This window comes from Gordionus sp. m RMFG-2023, chromosome 2 (assembly GCF_954871325.1).
Source record: "Gordionus sp. m RMFG-2023 chromosome 2, tfGorSpeb1-WG-v2, whole genome shotgun sequence".
Lineage (NCBI taxonomy): Eukaryota > Metazoa > Nematomorpha > Gordioida > Chordodea > Parachordodidae > Gordionus > Gordionus sp. m RMFG-2023.
The window spans coordinates 37,638,593-37,660,752 of NC_088776.1; the positions used below are offsets into that span (position 1 = coordinate 37,638,593).

The 22,160-nt window shown below is 26.7% G+C and overlaps 1 protein-coding gene across 4 annotated transcripts in view; it reads left to right on the plus strand.

The window, feature by feature from the left end:
- Positions 1-22,160, plus strand: part of LOC135923898 (protein qui-1-like) — an 80,886-nt gene that overhangs the window by 26,886 nt on the left and 31,840 nt on the right. For all 4 annotated transcript variants that reach the window (XM_065458897.1, XM_065458895.1, XM_065458894.1 and 1 more), the window contains 8 exons: positions 6,422-6,543; positions 9,438-10,714; positions 11,087-11,241; positions 11,615-11,724; positions 17,716-17,914; positions 20,756-20,989; positions 21,346-21,606; positions 21,939-22,065. In XM_065458897.1, the coding sequence (XP_065314969.1) occupies positions 6,422-6,543; positions 9,438-10,714; positions 11,087-11,241; positions 11,615-11,724; positions 17,716-17,914; positions 20,756-20,989; positions 21,346-21,606; positions 21,939-22,065 (2,485 nt within the window). The remainder of the gene's footprint in view (positions 1-6,421; positions 6,544-9,437; positions 10,715-11,086; positions 11,242-11,614; positions 11,725-17,715; positions 17,915-20,755; positions 20,990-21,345; positions 21,607-21,938; positions 22,066-22,160) is intronic.

The following is a 22,160-nucleotide window of genomic DNA, read 5'->3' on the forward strand; positions in this document are numbered from 1 at the left end:
GATTCTGGGCCAGATGATAAATTAAGATTTATAATGTTGAGCACGGACGAACTACTCGAAGGATTATCAAGATCGGATATATGGATATGTGATGGTACCTTTAAAATTGTACCTGAAATATTCTTCCAACTTTATACCATCCACTTTCAAATTGCACCAGGCGCGAATCCTGTTGGTATATATTGCTTATTACCAAATAAAGCGGCGCATATATATGCAAGGATGATAAAAGTAATCATATTATATATTTTAAGAGATGTAATTTAAATTTTATTATAGGAGCTGAAACAATTACTACCAGGGACGCATCCGAGGAAAATATTGGTGGATTTCGAACAGGCACCGATAAATGCGTTTAGAGCTGGGTATCCACTCGCAGATATCCTTGGATGTTATTTTCATCTAAAACAGAGCGTTAATAGAAAAATAAATTTGAGATTTTTCAAATTTTTAAAACGAGATTGGTTTGTACTCGATTTGTACCATTTCAAACTCGATTTGTACTATTACCGTTTTCCAGCTATTGACGGTTAAAGATATGGCGCCAAAAATAAAAAACACTCATTTCGAAATAAATAATGAAGATACAGCTTAATTTGAGGCATCATTAGGAAGAGAAAAAAATTCTCTACCGTTGTAAAAAAATTTTAAAAAAATAAATTTTGAATGTTTTTTATTTTTGGCGCCATATCTTTAACGGTCAATAGATGGAAAACGATAATAGTACAAATCGAGTTTGAAACGGTACAAATCGGTGCAAATCGGGTACAAATCAATCCCGTTTTAAAAATTTGAAAAATCTCAAATTTTGAATATCGGGGGAAGCTAACTTCACTCTATAATAGAAGATTTAAAATTTGATTTCCGAAATAAATAATGAAGATAAAGCTTAATTCGAGGCATCATTAGGAAGAGAAAAAAATTCTCTACCGTTGTACGTTAAAAAACTTTAAAAAAAAATTTTGAGTGTTTTTTATTTTTGGCGCCATATTTTCAACGGTCAATAGCTGGAAAACGGTGATGGTACAAATCGAGTTTGAAACGGTACTAATCGGGTACAAATCAATGCCGTTTTAAAAATTTGAAAAATCTCAAATTTTGAATATCGGGGGAGGGGGGGGGGCTAACTTCACTCTATAATATAAGGTTTAAAATTTGATTTCCGAAATAAATAATAAAGATAAAGCATAATTTGAGGCATCATTAGGAAGAGAAAAAAATTCTCTACCGTTGTAAGTTAAAAAATTTTGAGTGTTTTTTATTTTTGGCGCCATATTTTCAACGATCAATAGCTGGAAAACGGTGATGGTACAAATCGAGTTTGAAACGGTACAAATCAAACTGAAAACGGTACAAATCATTCTATATCGACCTATTCACTTTTTATTTTTAAATTTAAAAGTTGGGGGGCTGTCGTGAAGTTGGCCCCCCCCATTTTGTTCTTTGAATATCTCAAAAAGGTGATGGTACAAATCGAACTAAAAACGGTACAAATCGGGTACTAATCACACCAACTGATAAACCATTGAAAATCAAAAATTGTGTGGCCAACTTCACGGACCTTATAAAAATATATTTTTTATAAATATATATTAACGTTAAAATGTAATGTCTGATTATTGGTTAACAGAAAACAAGGGAATCCAATAGAACTACGAATAGAAATTCTTCAAATTCAACTACTTTTTACTTTATCACATTTTTCTATTTTTATTTTTAATTATGTACAAAGAACGTAACTATTACATGTTCTAAATAAAGATAAAACCTTTAGCCTTTTTTTGAAGTGAGATGATAGCGTTATATTTCATAATGGTAACCGTTAACTTTTATTAAGTAACATGCCCAACTCGGGTTGTGTGCATATCATAGCTTTAAAGAATCTCATGGATACATATTTAGCATTGATTACTTGGTTGGATTTACTATTATCTTGTAATATTTCAGCATTTATTAGACACCTCACTATCACAAATTATATCATCAATATTTTCATTAAACTTACTATTAAATTCTAAATACGTACAAATGAAGCCATGTCTTAATTTGTCATTGAATACATTATTTAATTATGAAACTTTCTTCAAGGCCAGAGATACCTTGGATATTTATTTCATCAAAATTCTTTGGATACATATATTTCACATTCGTTATAATCACTATTCGTTAATTAATCGGATCTTCAATCGGATCTTGAGCGTTCATCACTTTACATCCTCCTTGTTAGGCTAATTCGAGTTTTTAGCATTATATTTTGTATCCAGATGTTATCTGGCAGTTTTTAATCAAGAATATTTTTATTTAAATTTATAGCCATTTTCATAGCTTTATTTTAAATGAAGGTAAAGATGATAAAAGATGGCATCTTCAATCATTTTCCAAGCTGATAAATCTTCAAATTTTGTTTGAAGATGTAATGAGAGCCGCCCAATTATTTCAAAAAATTAAAGCAGATTTAACGTTTTAAATTTGGTCAGATTCTAAATTAAAGATTTAGCCTGATAATATTTTTCCCTTATAGATCAGGTGTATGCCCTCTTCATCATAAAACTGTATAAGGTCTTTATCATGTGCCCACCACCTTGTTCCACATATATATTTGGAGACTTAGCAGTCTCTTTTAGCTAAATAATTTATTTTCAGATTAACTGCTGTCTTGTACTACATATACTACTAGTTTGCTCCCTTTTTTTATGGAACAGTATTAATAACTTATTATTAGAGAACTTCTTCCTGGATTTTAATTTATCGGGAAGTTACAGCTTTCCTTTTCTACTATTGCTCTTGAAACTTTTCTAAATGGTGTCTAAGTATTTTATCCTTTTTTTATATGATTTATATAATCTCAAAGGAAATTCCCATGTTTTAAATTTTCAGTTTCAAAAATTGATATGTTTCATTGTGGTTTGATCTTCTGTAGGAATTGTATATGGATATCATTGCATTTAATATTTTAAAGCTAATTAAATTATATTTAAATAATAAATTATAAAATATATAAAAATGTTAATTAATCAAGACTTGACTTTCATTTAATCGGAAACGCTTTCTTGAGAAAATGTAAAAAACCCATATAATAGAATCTAAATGATAATCCTCAAAAAATGAATTGATATAGTATTCTAGGAAAGGAAATATGACAACTTTTATTATATTAAATATATGAATATTATAAAAGAAAAGAAAAGTCATAACTTATATGATAAAAAGAAATAATTTATATTTTATTTTTGTTTATCGGTCCTTTTTTTCATTTTTTTATCAATTAACCTCAAAAATCGTTATTTTTTGCAGCCTCGTGGGCAAAATGCCCCCTTGGTCTTATGGCCAGTCCGACCCTGGTTTACGAGCTATTTTCGCTATATATAAATTGGATGTTAATCCCTTAGAAATTCACTCTGCAGTTCTATCAAACTCTATAAGCTTTAAATTAAAAATTGCAATGATGTAATAGAATTCAAATTTAAATATTCTGAAACAATTTTGAAATTAGGATCAAGTAGTGTCGCTAATATCTAATGTTCAATATATTTTAATAAATTTTTATTAATAAAAATATTCAACTAATATCTAATATTCAAAATATTTTAATAAATTTTTATTAATATAAATAAAAATTATTATATAAAATTAATTATATACAGTTTGGTAATTAATAACTTATGGGCCATGCTTCTTATGCATATTTTGTTTTGTACAAATAGATTCATTAATTTGTACATTATTTTATTGTGAAATAATAACTAAATTAATTTTCAATCACTTTTGATAGAAAAATTCTACAGATTTTCTGGATCGATTTAGCAATACATAGTTCGTCAACACCACTCTTTATTTAAAAAGTTTTAATCAACATTAGATAAGAGTTGTTTCATATTTAATTGTATATAGGGTGAATTAAAACGTGTAGTTCCATTCAAATAAAGATAAGAATAGTAATATACATTATGTTTATGTACTGATTGAAATATAATTATATACCAATACAATTCATATTTTAATATTCCAATTTAAAAAAATAATAATTTAATATATTAATTAATTAAATAGCATTTTAAAAATTTTAACCGCCATAAAATTTTTATAACAATAGTATAGAAAAGGGGGAGTCAAATTTAACATTTTTGAAAAATTATTTAAAAAATTTTGGCGAGGGGACTTAACCCCTCCTCAAAATTTAAAAGGGGGCCCTGGAAAATATACCCAATGATTTTCTGATAAGGTATCAAGTTCTTAGCGTTAGTCACATAGATCAACTTTCTAACCCTTTCCAATATAGATAGGATTATATTGAGGATATTGAGAGGGCCAAGCTAATTTCATCTTTATTTTAGCCGTTCTGACTACATTGCCCATTTTCGGAACCTAAGACCTAAGCTTTATCTAAAATTTGGCTAGTTTAAGTTTTCTACTTCCGTCAACTAGTCATTTGGATCCTTAAATTAAATTTTGTCTCGTTAATTTTTGATTTGAAGACTTATTTGTATTCCTCCACATCATGGCCAAGATCTTTCTTTATATTTTTTTATTCCAAATTTATGATGTAATAAATTGACTTACTTTTTTTATTAAAAAAATCACAAAGGAAAAGTAATTATTCCAATTAGGCATAAGATTTTTGCTATCAAAATGGTATTTACACCATTAAAATTTGTTGGAAACATTTTGTAAAACTATTAAGTATGAACTACTAAGAAAAAATATTTAGATGTTTTTTTGTATACAAATAAAATAGTTTTTATGCTTCATTTTTCATGTATTAATTGGCCATAAAATATTTTTTAAGGCGCATTACTTTTAGATAAGATTATACAATATAAAAAAAATTTGAGTATTTTATTCATTTTTTACTTTCAGTCACTTTCATGATATTTTTATTTGTGAATCTTTTGTGGGAATTATATAAGATGATTTTTGTCCGGAATCAATATATAAATTTTATATGCACCAATTCCATTTAAAAATTTAATTTTTTATTAATAACCAATAAACATATAGTTTGTAAACAATTACCCATTCGTTTTTACTAAATTTCAAGACATTTTTTTCATATCATATCGCCTCGCTTATTACAAAATAAATTGCATGTTAATATATTTTTATATTATAATCATATTATAATGATCTTGAGCAGTCAATAATTTAGATTTTAAATGACCTATCAGTAGTGCTGTAAACATTTCTAAAAAAATCGAACGCGTTCACGTTCATAAAACCGTTCAATATTTTTTGATAATTTTTTTTAAAATTTAATTTAATATAAAATATTTTAGCCATGTTAAAAAATAATATAGTTTTATTTTGATAAAATAATTATAAATAAAATATAATAATATAATATAGCGAATAAAAAGATATTTTTATTTAAAAAATTTTTTATTATTAAATTTTAATAACAACTGTTTTCAAAGCATTTTTTTCAATAACGCTATAAGTTTATTTTTAATATGTTCGTTCTGTGGAAGTTTATCCATTTCCATGGCCATTGAAGCTTGAATGCTGGATGTATAATTGCAGAAAGAACATATTGATCCTTATATATATGTTCAAATCTTTAAAAAAAATAAAATATATGTAATAATTGAGAGTGATAGGTTTAAAACCTTTTATTAATCCCATTTAATACGGCGTCTATCAATGGTTGACCATATTTGAGGCCACTAATATTTTTAATTTTAAAATAACTATCGCTATTGTTGGGGTCAAATATCCCAAATGCATTATTTCTTCAAATTTAATGATTTAACTTAGTTATATCATATAAAATCAAATAATTAATATTATAATCAAATGTCGTTTTAAATTGGAACCTGAAGATTTTGACAATATAATACTTTTTGGCCACATTTTACACTTGGTAAGCATTGGATTAGTTCCTTCAATATAGGATGTTAATGTAAAACATTTATCATATTTGGCCATAGTAATGATGATTCATCTGATTTTGGATTTTCAGAATCAGATGATGAGGATTAAATAATAATATCCATGCTTATGCTAATCTATTAAATTAAAATATAAACAATAATATTCAAATTAATAAACTATGTGTTAAAAAAATTGATGTGAAAAGGAAATACACAGCCGATTAAAAAATATAAATAATACATTTTAAAAAAATATTCGGAAATATTAAATTTTTCAAATAAATAAAAAAATATTTTTAAAATTGAACGAACGTTAAATTCGCGCGCGTTCGTCATAAAAAAGGAACGCGTTCACGTTCAAAGTTCGTGAAAAATTAAAGGAACGCCGTTCATCATTTTTTTCAAAAAAACGAACTTCGTTCACGAACGTCTTCATTTTGAACGCATTCGTTTACAACACTATCAGTTATTTCTCCACATAGTTTGTCAACACTCACAAAAAAAATATTTACTCTTTTATTTTATAGTTATTATAATTTCGATTCAAATCATAGAAAACTTTAAATGCCAAGACGAAAAGCTGAAAAAACAAATCAAAGAAAACCCGCATGTCTATCATATTCCGCGATCTGGAAAAATGTCTAATATGCTTTCACGTGATAAATCATTGATAGAGGTACTTATGTTAACATAGAAAATTTACTCATCCTATTAACCGTGGCCCCTATATACCCCCCCCCCTGGAAAATAACCACCCCCCCCCCCCTTTAAAAAACAGTTAATTATTTTTTGACACCCTTTCGGCAGTACATGAGGTAGTATGAATAGAATAAATATTTATATAAAATTGATAAATTAAGGAACAGAAAGATTTTAAAGTAAAGAATAAGGTAAAATAAACAAATATATGTCTCAGAATCATCATCAGAAAAAAAAGACAAATAATGTATTAATATAATTATTTTAATAAAATAAATTTACAATTCTCAGAATCTGAAAAATCTTTATCTTTAACCTCCAGGTAATGTGTAATAATTCTTTTTAGCCATAATATAAATATTTTGAAGCATGGACATTTTATGAAAATTTGACTTAAATTTAAATGTTAAAATTCAGATATTCTCAATATCATCCTTATGAATGTCTTTTCCGCAATTCCCTTTGGTGTAAAAAATGATATTTGATTTAGTTTTTTTTATCCATCATTGAATCTTTCATGAAACTACTTAATGATCAAAACAAGTGCAACATAAACTGGTTTTATAGCTAAAATAAAATATTATATTTAATAGGAATGTACCGATATTTATATCGGATCGGATCGAGCCGATATATCACCATTTGAAAATATCGGGTATCATATTATGAAATTTTCCGATCCGATCTGATAAAAAATGACGTTTTTAACAAAAATAAAATATAAAATTTTTAAAAAAAGTTATATGTCTAAAAAACCATTTATTTTTATAAATAAAATTGAAATTCATTTTTATGTTTTATTTTTTAATAATAATAATTAATTAATTAACATTCTGCCATATTGTTATTTTTTACAAAAATAAAATATTATAAAAAGTTATATATCTAAAAAACCATTTATTTTTATAAATAAAATTGAAATTCATTTTTATGTTTTATTTTTTAATAATAATAATTAATTAATTAACATTCTGCCATATTGTTATTTTTTTGCATATTCTGTTTATAAAAGTGTACAATATATTACTTATTATGTAAATAGATTATTGTTATATTACTTATTATATAAATAAGTGATTTAAATAAAAATATTTTATATCCAGAATTGCAATTGAATTGAATATAAACTATAACTGATCATTATAATATATTTAAATGACATATGTTATGGTATAGTTAAATTATAGATGTTATACTAATAAAAAGTATATTAAAAATTAAAACCATTGGTATCTTTACAGGATACAAAATTAAAATAATATCGGGTTGGTAATCGGCCGATATCTATTGAATATCGGATCGGCCTCTAAAAAGTGGTATCGGTACACCTTTAATATTTAATAATTCAAGTATATACAACTCTCCTTTTTAATGTGTGATGTTTGAAGTTTAGAACTTTCAAGATCAAAAGGCAGATTTCTCCCCTTCATAAATCTTGTGCCATTGAAAAAACATTCACAAATTTAGTGTTATTATCTATTAAGTTTAATAATTAATACAAGACAATCATTTAAATTATACTTCTCAAATTAATCAGTTCTCATTTGCCAATTGAATTTGATATTGCAATTCCTACATCCTTCGAAATGGTTTACAATTTTGTATAGGCCAATCTTGTTACAACAATATTTTATTCAAAACACAAAAAGTGATAAATAAAATAAAAACTTTCTTCAAAAAGAAATAGCACTAGCTATGGTAAGTGGCAGAATCTTCAGAATCCTTTAAATTTGTCAAAACTGCCCTCAAGAAGTAGAAAACATTTTAATAGCTTTATATGATAATAGCCAGCTTCTTGATGCATAAAAATCGTTGCGATTTTGTCAGTACATCACTCTGACATGCTTTGAGCACTGCATATCTTTTAACAATATTAAAATACACTTAAATCTCGTCTAAGATCCCTAAAACATTTCTTAGTTCTTTTGACATAATTGAAGAATGATTAGATCTAATCGATGACAATAGCATCAAATAAAAGTTGCATTTGAGATCTCAATTCTAATTAAAGCCTGTACTTCTCTAATTCTTCCAGTTTGAAGCACCATCATAGATTTGCCCAACTAAGAATTCTATAGGGTAGATTCATGATAAGTTTGCATATTATATTTTTTTAATATCAAAACCTGTCGTATCATTTCAATATATCCTACTAACAAAGCTATTGCTTCTGACTACATCATATGTACACAATCAACTATAATTGAAAAACATCTGTTAAATTTATTCTCTTTTTTAATTTTTTTTATAACTATATTTTTCAAGGTTTTATTTTAATGGAAATATTTATATTTTACGACAATATATTAGAATATAATTTGGATTGAGGACAGGTTCCGAATCTGCAATTAGTTTAATAACGTCTTTAAAAGCTACTATTTCAAAGCTTTTCTTTATATCTTTAAAATTTAAGCCTCCATGTCTTTTTCTAATATGGTCTGTTTATTTACCATCTCTTATATTATGCTAAGCATTTGTACTTTTTTGGTTTAAATTTTTTGGCATATTTTGAAATTGGAAAATTTTATAAAACAAGAAATCTTTTTATTATCGATGGGTGTGGTAAAACAAAAATAAAATAAAAAAAATTTTTATTTTAAAAGTATACACCCATTCAAATTTTAAGAAACAGTTACTTCACCCATTGTAGGGGCCACTGCCTATTAATCACTATGATTTATTACTATTTAAAAACATTTTTAGTCAAAGACACTTCTATCCATTAATCATTACTACAGAACATTAAATCCAGTACTTGTCTTTAGATAACATTTCTAACTTTGTTCTATAAATTAAGATAATTATAATGTATATTTTTATTTATATGTTGTTATTTTATTATTTAACATTTCCAAAAATTTTTTTAAATAGAACGTGCTATTGCATGAAGTCTCACCTAATATCAGAGCTCTAATACAGAATTCCATTCTAAATTGCTCCTCAAAAACGATCAAAATAGCAAACCCTTTATTAAAAGAGTTGTACAAAGAAATTTTGATACATTTGAACCATTGGAAAGGCATTAATGCTAACATTCCCAACCTAGTATCTCAGTTAGATATTTTGAACGAAATAAAAAATGTATGGTGTCCTGGCCATGATTTAAAGAAAAAAGATATATCTCCTGTGAGCGTTAGTCAAAGACCGATCATATTGTTAGGGGGCGAAGGGTGTGGCAAGAGTAGCTTTGTTACACAATTACTTACAAATATTCATCAATGGTTTCCTAGGGATAAAAACAAGAGTAGTTCCATAATCCTAAGATACGTAGGATTGACACCTAAAACTCTTAATGTTTCCCAGTTACTACGTAATTTGTGTCTCCAAATATACTTTGTATTGAACCAAGAGAAACCAGAGAAGATTAAATTGGCCTCATTAGATACTTACAATTTGATTAATTTAATAGCTGAGTTTAATAACTTACTTAAAATGTTTGCTGACCCGCTGTATCTCCAGAGACGTCACCTATTTTTAATAATTGAAGATTTTCATCACGTTTACAAGCCAAGTTGGACTACATCTGGTTTAAATATTCTTTTTGGAAAAGATAGTATTGGTCATATATTTCTTCCAGACCCTCTTCCACCCAATGTTCACATAGTGTTTACCCTTAACACTAACAAGTTTATTATAGAATCAACGTCCTTAATATCATCTTCAAAATCTACTACTCAAACTCCCAATACCAATCAGGTGGCTCTAGGATTGATAATTGATGATCTGAAAGCTCAGTTTGGGTCCAACTCCTACATAATTTCGCTTGATCAAGCTAACTTTAATATTGGAAAAGCAATCGACTCTAATACCTCCATCAGAAACCCCATAGCCTTACAGGAAATATTTTTGAGCTGCTATAAACAGGCTAAAGTGACTCAAGAACCTAGATGGATGCAGCACTCGCTGAAACAACAACATCAAATGACAATGACGCTGCCTAATCATCAAAAAAATCTAGTTAATCAAGCCTTGCTCAATGGTAAATTACCTTTGTACGCTTTTTTAGTGGCCGTGTTGATAAAGGATTGGCCTTCTGAGTTTAAACCAATACCCAACAGCATTCCAAACAACATAGTATTAGTATTGAAATGCATTATGGAGGACATAGAAATCAATAGTGATCGACTTACACTTTCCCATGTGTTGAAGTTAAAGAAAATTTTGTATAATTTTATTTTATAGTTATTATGATCTAAAAACACGAATAAGAGGTTCTAAGAAAATATTTATCTTCTTTTTAAATTATGAGTTATTCATAACATTAAGACCTTAATATTAAAATCTCATGATCTCATTAGAGTCCCCCTGAAATTATATGTACTATTGAGTGACTTCCTTTACAGATGGTCATAAATAAACTATTTGATTATTAAAAGTAATTAATCATGAAAGTTTTACAAAAGCATTTATTTTGTATAAAATATATAATAAAACTGTATTCAATTCTTGTTTCGGTTTAGTAACTGAAGTTCTTATATATATACTATAAATAATATTTTTATGATTTCATTTTTTTATAGATATATTTCATCCGCTCATCTAGGTATAACAGAAGTCGAATTACTAGATCTCTTGTCATCCAACAAACCTTTAATGGAGATCTTTTACGGGAATGCGCTGAATATAAATAATAGATTCCCTTATTTTATTTGGGCTAATATCAAAAGACGTTTAGGTATATAAATGGTTCTACATTCAAATACACACATTATTATTAGTTTATTTGATTAAAATTTTGGTTTTTTATAACTATTGTTCCCAGAGTGGGGTAGTTATGGGGGGCTGGGGAGGTCAACATGTCTAAATTTAATTTGAAAGCACCTAATTTTTTTATTAGAGAAAAGTAAATTGTTGAGCATGCCTAAACTAAAAATTTTAAATGATAAGATGTAGAAGCGCCACTTAATACTATAAATCATTTTGAAAAAATTTATCCTTATAAACTAAATGGATTATCAAATTTCTTTAAAATATTTAAATATAGAAGTTTTATCTCATTAGCGAAAATAATTGTCATTTAATTTTATTTTTTATTCCTACAAATATAGCGCTATTATTTAGCAAAAAGGTCATAGACGGAAAAATTTTATTTTTTTGGAACCATAAAATCATATGTGATATCACCAAAATTTATTCTTTTCAGCGGCCAGTAGAAAAGGTATTCACAATATTTTTAAATATATTGAACAGCTCTGGGAAATTAATATTTTCAATCATTTTTTTTAAGTCAGGGTTGACATGTCGGTGAATTGAACGGTCTCGGTCAATTTACTGGAGGAGTATTTGACCGGTCAAATACAGTCAAATACTCTAAAATATCATTGGCGTATAAATATATTGATATAATTAATTAGTATGCATTAAAAGCATGTTAATCAATCTTATTAGGTTACAATTTATATAAAAATATATTTGTATCATGAAGGAATCGTTTTAATTCTAATTTTATATTAAAATTTAAAAAATTATATAATAAAAAAACAAAAGAATTTTATTTATTACTAAAATAAATAAATATGATAATTTAGATTAGTGATGGTTTATTTAATAAATTTAAATTTTATTTAATATTTAGCCGAGTATAAATTATATTAATTCTCATTAATTTTACTTCCACTTGCTACATTTGAATTTATAATTAATTTTCTTTTTAGTTGTTCTGGTCAGATATACAAAATAATTTATTCAATTCTGGTAAAAAGTTTTATATTATATTATATTTTATATAATATTAAACCAAATTATTGAAATAATTGGTTGATGATTATAAGATAATTAAGATTGATTAACTTTACAATAATCAAAATCTTTTATAGTTAAATCTTAATATATTAGGGAAGGATTATGGTCAAACCAAAGCATCAAGTTTGAATATTTTTAAGAAGTACGCGATGGTAAATCAGTTAATGCGATATGCAGGTTTTGCAAGATGTCTTATATTACCCACGTTGATAGAATGGTCAAACTTTTATTAAGCAGTTGTACTATGTGATGTGCTCTCTCATAATTAAGGAATAATTTTATTCAAATTTCAAAATATCAATCTCTACAAAAATTCAGACAATGTAATTTGTAACTTCTAACATAACCGGTTTCTTAGATAGAATGAATCCCAAAGAAAAAAATGAGCTCGATCAATTTTTTGCAAAGGCTGTATATACGAGCAATTTACCTTTTTACATCACTGAAAATCCCTACATCCAAGGATTTTTAAAAAATATATGTCCTATTTACACTTTACCCAGGCGAAAGCAGCTGGCTGGATTTCTTCTAGGCAAAGCGTCAGGAGATATGGAGGTGAGAGTTGCAGATATAATAGATAACGCTCCTCACTTATCAATTGTATCAGATAGAAACGAGAGTATTATTAATTTTAGTTCCAGTTTTCTACAAATTTTTAAATACTGAGGAAAATCGCATACGGCAGATTATATTGCCCGGCAATTTAAAAATGTAATTCATGAATTGAATCCGGTGAAAGTATATTCTTTAGTTACTGATATTTCCGCTAGCATGAAAGCAGCCTGGAGAATTCTAAAATCTGAATCTTATACACAATGTTATGGTTGTGCAGCCCATACATTGTAGTTATTCTTTCACGATTTTGAACGATTGAATGACTTCGGTTACCATGTTCCAATAATTAAAAAAATTGTTAAATTTTTCAAGAATAACACAAACCAGCTGCAGTATTTTCCTGTAATTAGAATAAACACATATCAGCTGCAGTATTTTTCCGTAATAAGAATCAACATGGTATACCATCTACATTAAATACAATTAGCCAAACAAGATGGGCATCGTCAATAAAATGTATGGAGCAAATACAAATGCAAGACAGCGCTAAAAGCATCAGTTGTTGAAGAAGCTGTATGTGATATTTGTCCCATATAAATAATGAAGAAATATTTTGGATGAAAATTTTAAATTTTAGCAATATTCCAACCTTTAGCTACCTCATTGTTGAAAGTGTAAAGGGATAAATATATGGCCCACGTAAAAAACGAAATTCTTAATTTGAAAAAGCACATAATACAATCAGGCCATGATTATATATTTTCTCCATCTGAATAAAAAAAAAAAATTATGTTTGAAAAGAGAAAAAATGATTTAAATACATATGCTCACAATACTGCTTATTTATTGGATATCCAATATCAAGGAGAGCATCTTAATAGTACTGAATTTGATGAAGCATGTGATATAATTTATTTTACAAGGTGGTGATAATCAAAGTATTTTAAGTGATATAATAAATTTCAGAAGTAAAAGTGGCATATTTAATAGCCAAAATATGTGGAAAGTGGTAACTTCTTCAGCCTCAAGTTGGTGGAATGCACTTTACCCACCTTGCCCATTAAGAGAAGTAGCTAATATTTTACATTTCTTAGTTAAACTTCTTATTCATAAAAAAATTGGTGGGTTTGGGGCAATATTCATACGAAAAACAGAAATCGATTGAAGGCTTCTACAACATGAAAATTGGTAAGAGTATATCATGACTTAAGATTGATTAAAAATATTAAAGAAAATAATGATATTGAATATGAATCGGAACAAGACTTTGCCACGGAGGACGAAACATTAACTAGAATTAAAAAAATATTATCAAATTTTATATTACATAGATTCAATATAATGTTATATACAAAATAAAGTTAATATTGGCGTAAAAACATTTATTTGAATTTGACCGTATTTCACCATATTTGACCGGTGAAATATCGATCAATTGACCGAATCGTATTTGAGTGGTCAAATGCACAACCCTGGTTTAAGTACAATTTTCTTTGGGTAATATAATAATATGTCTCATTTTCCTAGAATTTTATAATGCTAGTAAAATATAATACAGTAAATTCACGTAATCAGCCAATGCTGGTAGTAAATGGCAAATCTGGCAACACGCTTATTGATTAATTTATTTTGTCAATAAGATAACTGAAAATAAAAGTATCAAAGCTACAGCCAGAGATATCGAATTTCATATTTTAAAAACGGTAAAAAGTTGATTTTTTTATAATCTTTGATAGTAATTTTTTATATATCTCGTTTATTCCTATTTTTATTATAATTGCTTTTAGTGTTTTATATTTGTTTTGCTAGTAACTTTGTTTATTTATACTGATACTGTTTACCAAATGAATTGAAGAATTAAACTTAAATGTATACTAGTGGAGCATTACATATTGGCTTAAGCTTTAGCATTATTTCCTACAACAGTTTGGCAACCCATGCTTGAGGTTGAACATAATATGAAATTCGAATTCATATTAAATTTTAAAATATAATTATCCAAAATATAAAGAGAGATGAGATCTTAACTATTTCATTTTAATATCTGTTAAATCCACTGAAAAGAACTAAATTTATATCTATAAAAATCGTAGAATCACAAGATTCAAAAATATTTAAATCGGGAAAAAGGAACCCTAATTCATTTAGAGTTGATTGATTTTTGAATCGAAATTGAAAATTCAATATTTAAGACTCAACCTAAGGCCGTCATCATCGTTTTTATTTAGTTTTACCTATTTTCTGTTAATTTTTGGGAAAACTGTTTGATGAATTAATAAGTACTAATCAGGCCCTATATATTGGTGCACCCAGATTTTCAGTGCTTCTATAATTTTCCTTTTAACAAGATGCCGATCTTGACATTTTTTATTATTACCAGTTTTTCTTTAAACGAGATATCAAACCGGTTAAAGCACTAAAGTATGCTAAATATGTCTTTTATTGATATAAGTTTCAGAGTTGATGCGTCTAGAAGTTTAGCTGATTTCACACCTAAGACATGATATCTCTGGTTTACATTACTATTCAGTTTCATTGCTGTGGTTGTCGACATAGATTGAAAAATTTTAAATATTAAGGTAAACCAGATATTTAGAAATTTTATACTCTCCATTCGGTATAAGTTTCAGAATTGAATGTGTTTCCAAGCTTGGCTCATTTCACGCTTAAAGCTTATATCATAGTTTTCATTTTGTTTATAACTCCGTTTCTTTTTTATGGTTCCCAAAAATAATTGAGGAATTAATAAGTACTTGTCAAGTACGAAATATTAACACAACACATATATATAGTCTCATATTCTCCATTCTGGCATGAATATTAATTTTGGAAATTTGTTCTTTTATATACCAAAGGTATTAAAATAATATACATAAGTAAACACTAAACATTAATAAAATTTTCAGATCAACCAACTTTAAGTGAGATGATCTAAAACTATTATATATTTAAAAATCAATAACCATATGAAAATCAAAAATTTCTAATCAGGATGTTTTTAGAGGTGTGACCTAGCTGAAAGACGAGAAGTTTAAGGACTTCGCCCCCAAAATATTTTTTGTACTCCTTTCCTTCTTTGAATAAATCCTAGCTATACCATTGTTCTAACGTTTGTATTTCTTTTTATATTTTCAATTACTGGAATCACGGTAAAGAGGAATAAGTTTCCGATTATAATCGTATGTAATATATACTTCAATTTTCATTAACTGTCTATTCTCATAAATATCCAAATTACAAATATAATTTTTAAATTGCTTTCATAAGTTAGGCGTACTAGAAGCAATGCAATGCCCTTGACAAAAGTGACACTTCTAAATTATTAATAAAGGAGAGTATACTGGCAAATTTTTTTGTCATAACAAAATTATTTTTATGGGGCTTTTGCTGTTCTCAAACTACATATTTCCCCCATTCGTTTGATTTTATTAATTCAAATTCATTCGCTGTTGTATAAATTTCAAGTTGTTTCTAAAAATGGCAGATGTAAGTATCTTATTAAGAAGTAACAAAAAGATACAACTAATGAGATACTTATTTCTTTTCCTCAATAGGAGTATCATAGATACAATATACTTTTTATGAAAAAAATTATCTATTCCTTCTGCACATTAAGCTATGAAGTCTACAATATAATCTCGAGGTTCACAAAAAATTAATATCATCGCTTCCCCACCCAAATGCTATAAAGAATTGAGTGTGATCAACAATAAGAATAGAAATGTAGACATATATAAACCAACCAACAGAATTATTTGGAGAAAAACAATATGAATATTGATTGTTCCAACTAAGAATTAATTCTGAAATTATGACATCAAATTCTGTAGTTTATTCCTCCAGGAATTTTTCATATCTTTTAGAAATTTTTAAAATTAGCTAAAACACAAACAGACACATGATATTTGGACTACTATAATAAAATATTCATATGATATCATTTATATAATTATAATTAAAAACCATACGATAAATGTTGGCATGTCAAAATATAGAATAATAATGAATATTTATTTTATAATATAAAGATGGAAAAGAATAAATGATGCAAGAATCAATGAAAAAGTATTAATATTGAATTTTTAACATAAAAATATTAAAAAACGTATCGGTATCTCTATCATTAGCAAAAGAACCATAATTTAGATAAAACATAAGATTATCAAATACAACGGAAAATATAAAATTGATGTAATTATTTCGAATTATATTAATTGTCAAGAAAATAAAAGAAGATACGAGAATAATTTGAAAATAAAGTAATTTCAATATAAGTATCTTATTAAATATGTCAGAAAGATACAAAGTTTACGAAAAGATCTTGTACTTAGATACAAGTATTCGCGGTACTGCAGCTATAATAATGAAGAGAATGACAATGTATACCTTAAATATTATTAATGCGTCTTTTGTGTGCTCTACAGCCCACGGTTTCCTCTTCGCTAGCTAAATTGCATAAACTATAAAATCCATAAAAATATTTTATTTGCATAAAAATTATTTCAGGGGTTGCTAGAATCAAAGTGATAATAGATAAATGCAAATAAGGGGGTGAATGATTAAAATGAGATTTTTTTAAAAAATAATGAATCCATCAATCCATGTAAAGCCTGAGTGAATTGACTGTAGTATTATATATAAATATACTTTAATAGTATAAAAAGTCAAGTATATTTATATATTTTAGTTATTTAAATAAATAAAATTAATAATGATCGCTTATATTAATTAACAATTGAAGGGATATTTTTTTTTAAAGAATAGTCATTGTCATGGTTTGCAAACTATCGACAATTGTAGATTATTTTGTAAGAATACATCATTATTTTATTTTTTTTAAAAACATATTAAGACACAAGTCCATTGTGATATGGCTAATCTATTTTTAGAGACCATTTATTTGTCTAAAGAGACTAGCACATCTACTATTTTACCTTCCACAACCATTCCTTTGAATTTTCGGGAAATTACCTCCCAGCCATTGCTTTATAATGAGTATCAATACAATATGAGGCGCATTTACGAATTATGGTTCCATTTATTGTATACAGGTTTGAGTTATGTAATATATTTCTACATTGTTATATGGTCATCTTGAAGGGATTCTCTCCTTTTATGGCTTTTATTTCTTATATATATATTTATATCAATATTATTTTAACCATAATAATAATCTTCATGATTCGTGAATAATTAATTTATATAAAATAGTCAGTTAGTCTAAAAGGTGGGGGAGACCGATATGCGATTAACAGGTAACAATGAGGATTTTTATATCTAATTTCTTACTTATGTTCATCTTTTGGAAAACTTTCCTGTTTTGATATATTTTGCCAAAAAACGGGTTTTTATCCCAAAATTGTAAAAATCACTCTTTAGTTGCTTTTAACAAAATATATTAAAGCTCATAATTTAAAAATTTGCTTACATATCCCTTAAAGTCATTCATATCTATAAAATAAAATTTATCAGAAGTTTATAACTTAACTAATAGTGTAATGACAATTTGTATATTATAGTAAAACCGGTAAAATGTTCCATCTGATTAAAGCTGTAAAAAGAGAATTTTTAAATAATAACGTCTACACCATATAAAAAAGATATTTTTGGGCAAAAACAATAATAAATATTGTATTATTTGGAATAAAATTTTTAAATTAGTCACAAAATATAAGAATAATTGAAATAAATGTACAATGTGCTTAAGATGGGCATACTCTTGCTATTTTTGATAAAAAAAATTGCATTTCCTTATTCTATTGATTAGTTTATTTAGAAGTGATGTAAAGGTTCTATAAAATTATGTTCAGTTTTATTTTAACCACTTAACCCTGATGCTCAGCCATTCTGCCCTGGGTATGGGGTAAAATTGTGAGAATGGCACACTTTGCATAATTAATCATAGCTTTTAAAATATTATGGATAGAGAGCTATACTTTTTTATTTTGTAGATGAGGGATGTGGCTACATACAAATTTATCATTTGTTCTGTTTTGTTTTTGTTTCATAATTTTATAGTAAAAATGCAAAATACCATTCGTTTTACCCTATTCTTCCCTACCTTTATTACGGTGGAGGGGGGGGGGGTATGACACAATATCACCCTTAGGAAGCTGTAAAGAAGTCGTTAGAATAATGTGGGGGGTAAAGGAATGTAATGGGTAGAGGGTATTATTTATTTCATTTTTGCAAATTTGGATCCCCTTTTTTATGTGGAGGTGTAAAGGAAAGAAGTAAGACCATCAATATAGAAAAAAAATAATTCATAATAAAATATGAATATATATGTCATGGGGTTTACTTGGAATTTCGTGTTAACCCCCCATTGCACTGGGGCATAATGAAATTCCAATATGAATTTATATAAAATAAAATCTTTTTTTAAAATGGAATTTCATTTTACAATAGGTTAAATAAATCTCAATTTTATTTCTTTTCTATTATTTTTTTCAACATTTTTAGACTTGGTCTTTGATCTTATTGATTTGATCTTCATTTCTGATCATTTAATTTATCTTAACCAACTAAATTAAATTTATGGAATTTTAAGGCATAATCTATAATTTCAAACAAATCTCAAGATCTTTTTAAGTTTGATGAAATTTTTTTAAAAAAGCATATTTATTCAAAAGGAAAATTTGGCGATTTTTTCTATTTTGCTTTTTGCAAAAGTTATAAAAAAAGACTGAAATATTGTATAATCAGGTAAAATCAACGAAGGATTTTATCTATAATTAAATCATTGTATGCCAACAAATGTTTTAATTATATGGATATTTCAAATAAATAAGTGATTTTAATAACGGCGATTCTACAATCGATTTGTTATTTGAACAATCAACTTTTTGAGAATTTATGCAATTGCAACGGAAATGTGATTCAAATCTATATTGTTACGTAGTAAATATAATTGTTCAACAGAATGTCACAAAGGATTTGTCAAAATAAAAAATTATCAATTTTTTAATACATTTTGTTATTATAAGCTTGTATTCGATACGAATAAAATGATTCAACAAAATAAAATAAAAACAGGAATCATTTCTTGAAATGATTGATATACACTTTAGATTAAAATTATAAATTTGGGTTAGTCGGATACATAAACCGTTACGAAATTTGATAAAGCTAATAATAAGAAATGTTATGGTTATTTTGCTCAAATACACAAGCTTCATAAAAAAAATGAGATCTGTGTTTAAATATTTAACAAATTTGATTAAGTTGGCTAATTTCCTCATTAATAAAATTTGATTAAGGATAAAATTTTCAGAAATTATAGCCAAATTATTGTGCAGAAATGCATAAATTTAATTAAAACAAAATAAAAAATATAAATAAAGGGGGTTAAATGAAGATTTATTTTAATTAAATGAGATTCCATGACACCCTAAATGAAATAGAATTCCATTATAAATTTTATTATACCCTAGCGCAATTCCGGACTACTCTAAATTTCACTATTCCCTACGATATTATATCCCTCGCTTTATTTAAATATGGCGTATTTTGTAATTATTCATATCTGTAATACAACCATATATATCAATTCAAGAAATATAATAGTAGATGATCTTATATTTATTCTTTCTGTAATTCTTTTTTTTTAAAAAAATGTCGGAAAAATTTAGGTATAAGTTTAGGCAAACTAAAAAATTTTAACGGGGCCATAAAAAATGAAAAGATCCTCCAAAAGAGCACGTAGTTATGGAACTACTAATTTTGCTCTTTTTTTAAATAATTTGTGCTACATCTGTACAACGTATTATAATTACATATTTGAATTTAATATGATGTCTATTGAACTCAATTATACATTTCCATTAAATCTAACTCAAAATTTTATAAAATAGAAAATATTTATATTATTAATTTTATCAAATAATTATTAGGTGATATAAAATTACTAAAATTTCACGCCTTATGCAATTTCGATTATCTTATGTCCGTAGTTCACGGGGCTACGTTGGGATATTTGTTTCACGTATTAGACAAGACTTTACAAAGATTCCTGGATTATGAAATCCAAACTCTCTGTTCTACTTTAGTAAAATCTGTCGATATTTTGAGCAAAGATCATTTGCAGATAGCTTGCGAAATCATAGGATGCCTAAGAAACGTTGATGGTAATCGCCAAAATACGATATTTATTTTTATAAACAATTTAGGAAAAATTCTTTATATTCTTTTATTAATTTATATACTGGATGTGAGCTGGTTTAATTCAATTTATCATTATAAATATCAAATTATAAAATAAGCTTAAAATTTACTTGATTTATAACTTTATTACACCATTATAAAGAGTCTTAAAATGTCGGATTATAGGTCCTAGACAAATATATTTTAGTAAATATTTATCACTCTGTCTACATTTAATTATTATCTATGAAGTTTCATCTCTGCTACTTATAATTTTATCCAATCTCATAGGATTTCTCATCCTAAGCTTATCATTCTTTTCATGAAAAATTTAATTTAGATAATATATCCCCATACCTCGATAATTTGGTCATTCAAGCGATGGAATGGTGTGATTCCTACACTCTACCATTATTAGTTCCCTTATCCTCTTGGTTAGCTATATCCACCCCAGACCTATATGACGCCTTTACTTGTTCTGATACGACAGGTGGGTTGTCTATATTAGCGCCAAGCAGCCAACATATATTAATGACAACTAAGTTTAACCAAGTCCATATGTATCATCTTGGATCTCATGAGTTTATCAGACCCTTCAAAGGTAATACACATTATAAGGTCATGCACATTTTACTGATAACGTTACTTCAAATAGATAACATTGTAATTGATTAAATACTTAAGTGATTAACCAAAGGTTCAATATATTAATATATCTATCCTTTAAAACTCAATTCTAATTGTAGACAATGTTCTCTTTTAATTATTATTTCTCATTTTATCGAGTCATACGATGCCTAGAATGCATATTTATAATTATTTACTTGACTTGTAATTTATCCTATGTGGTATGTTTTTATATAATTAAGTTACAGTATTTACAATCTTTAAACATTTTTTATTTAAAATATATAATTAATGTGGGTATTATAGGTCTCAATGGTACAATTACTGCATTGGTAATAGCTTATAATAGTAGCTTCGTAGCATGCGCGACTAGTGGTGACTTGAATATAAATTTTTGGAAAATTGAAAAAAATGAAATAAACGGAATCATTAAGTTAGTTTGAAAGATAATCATTTTATAATTATTTGGTAAAAACTTAACTAGTGATAATCTAATCATATCATGTCAATTCTGCAAATCTCGCAAAT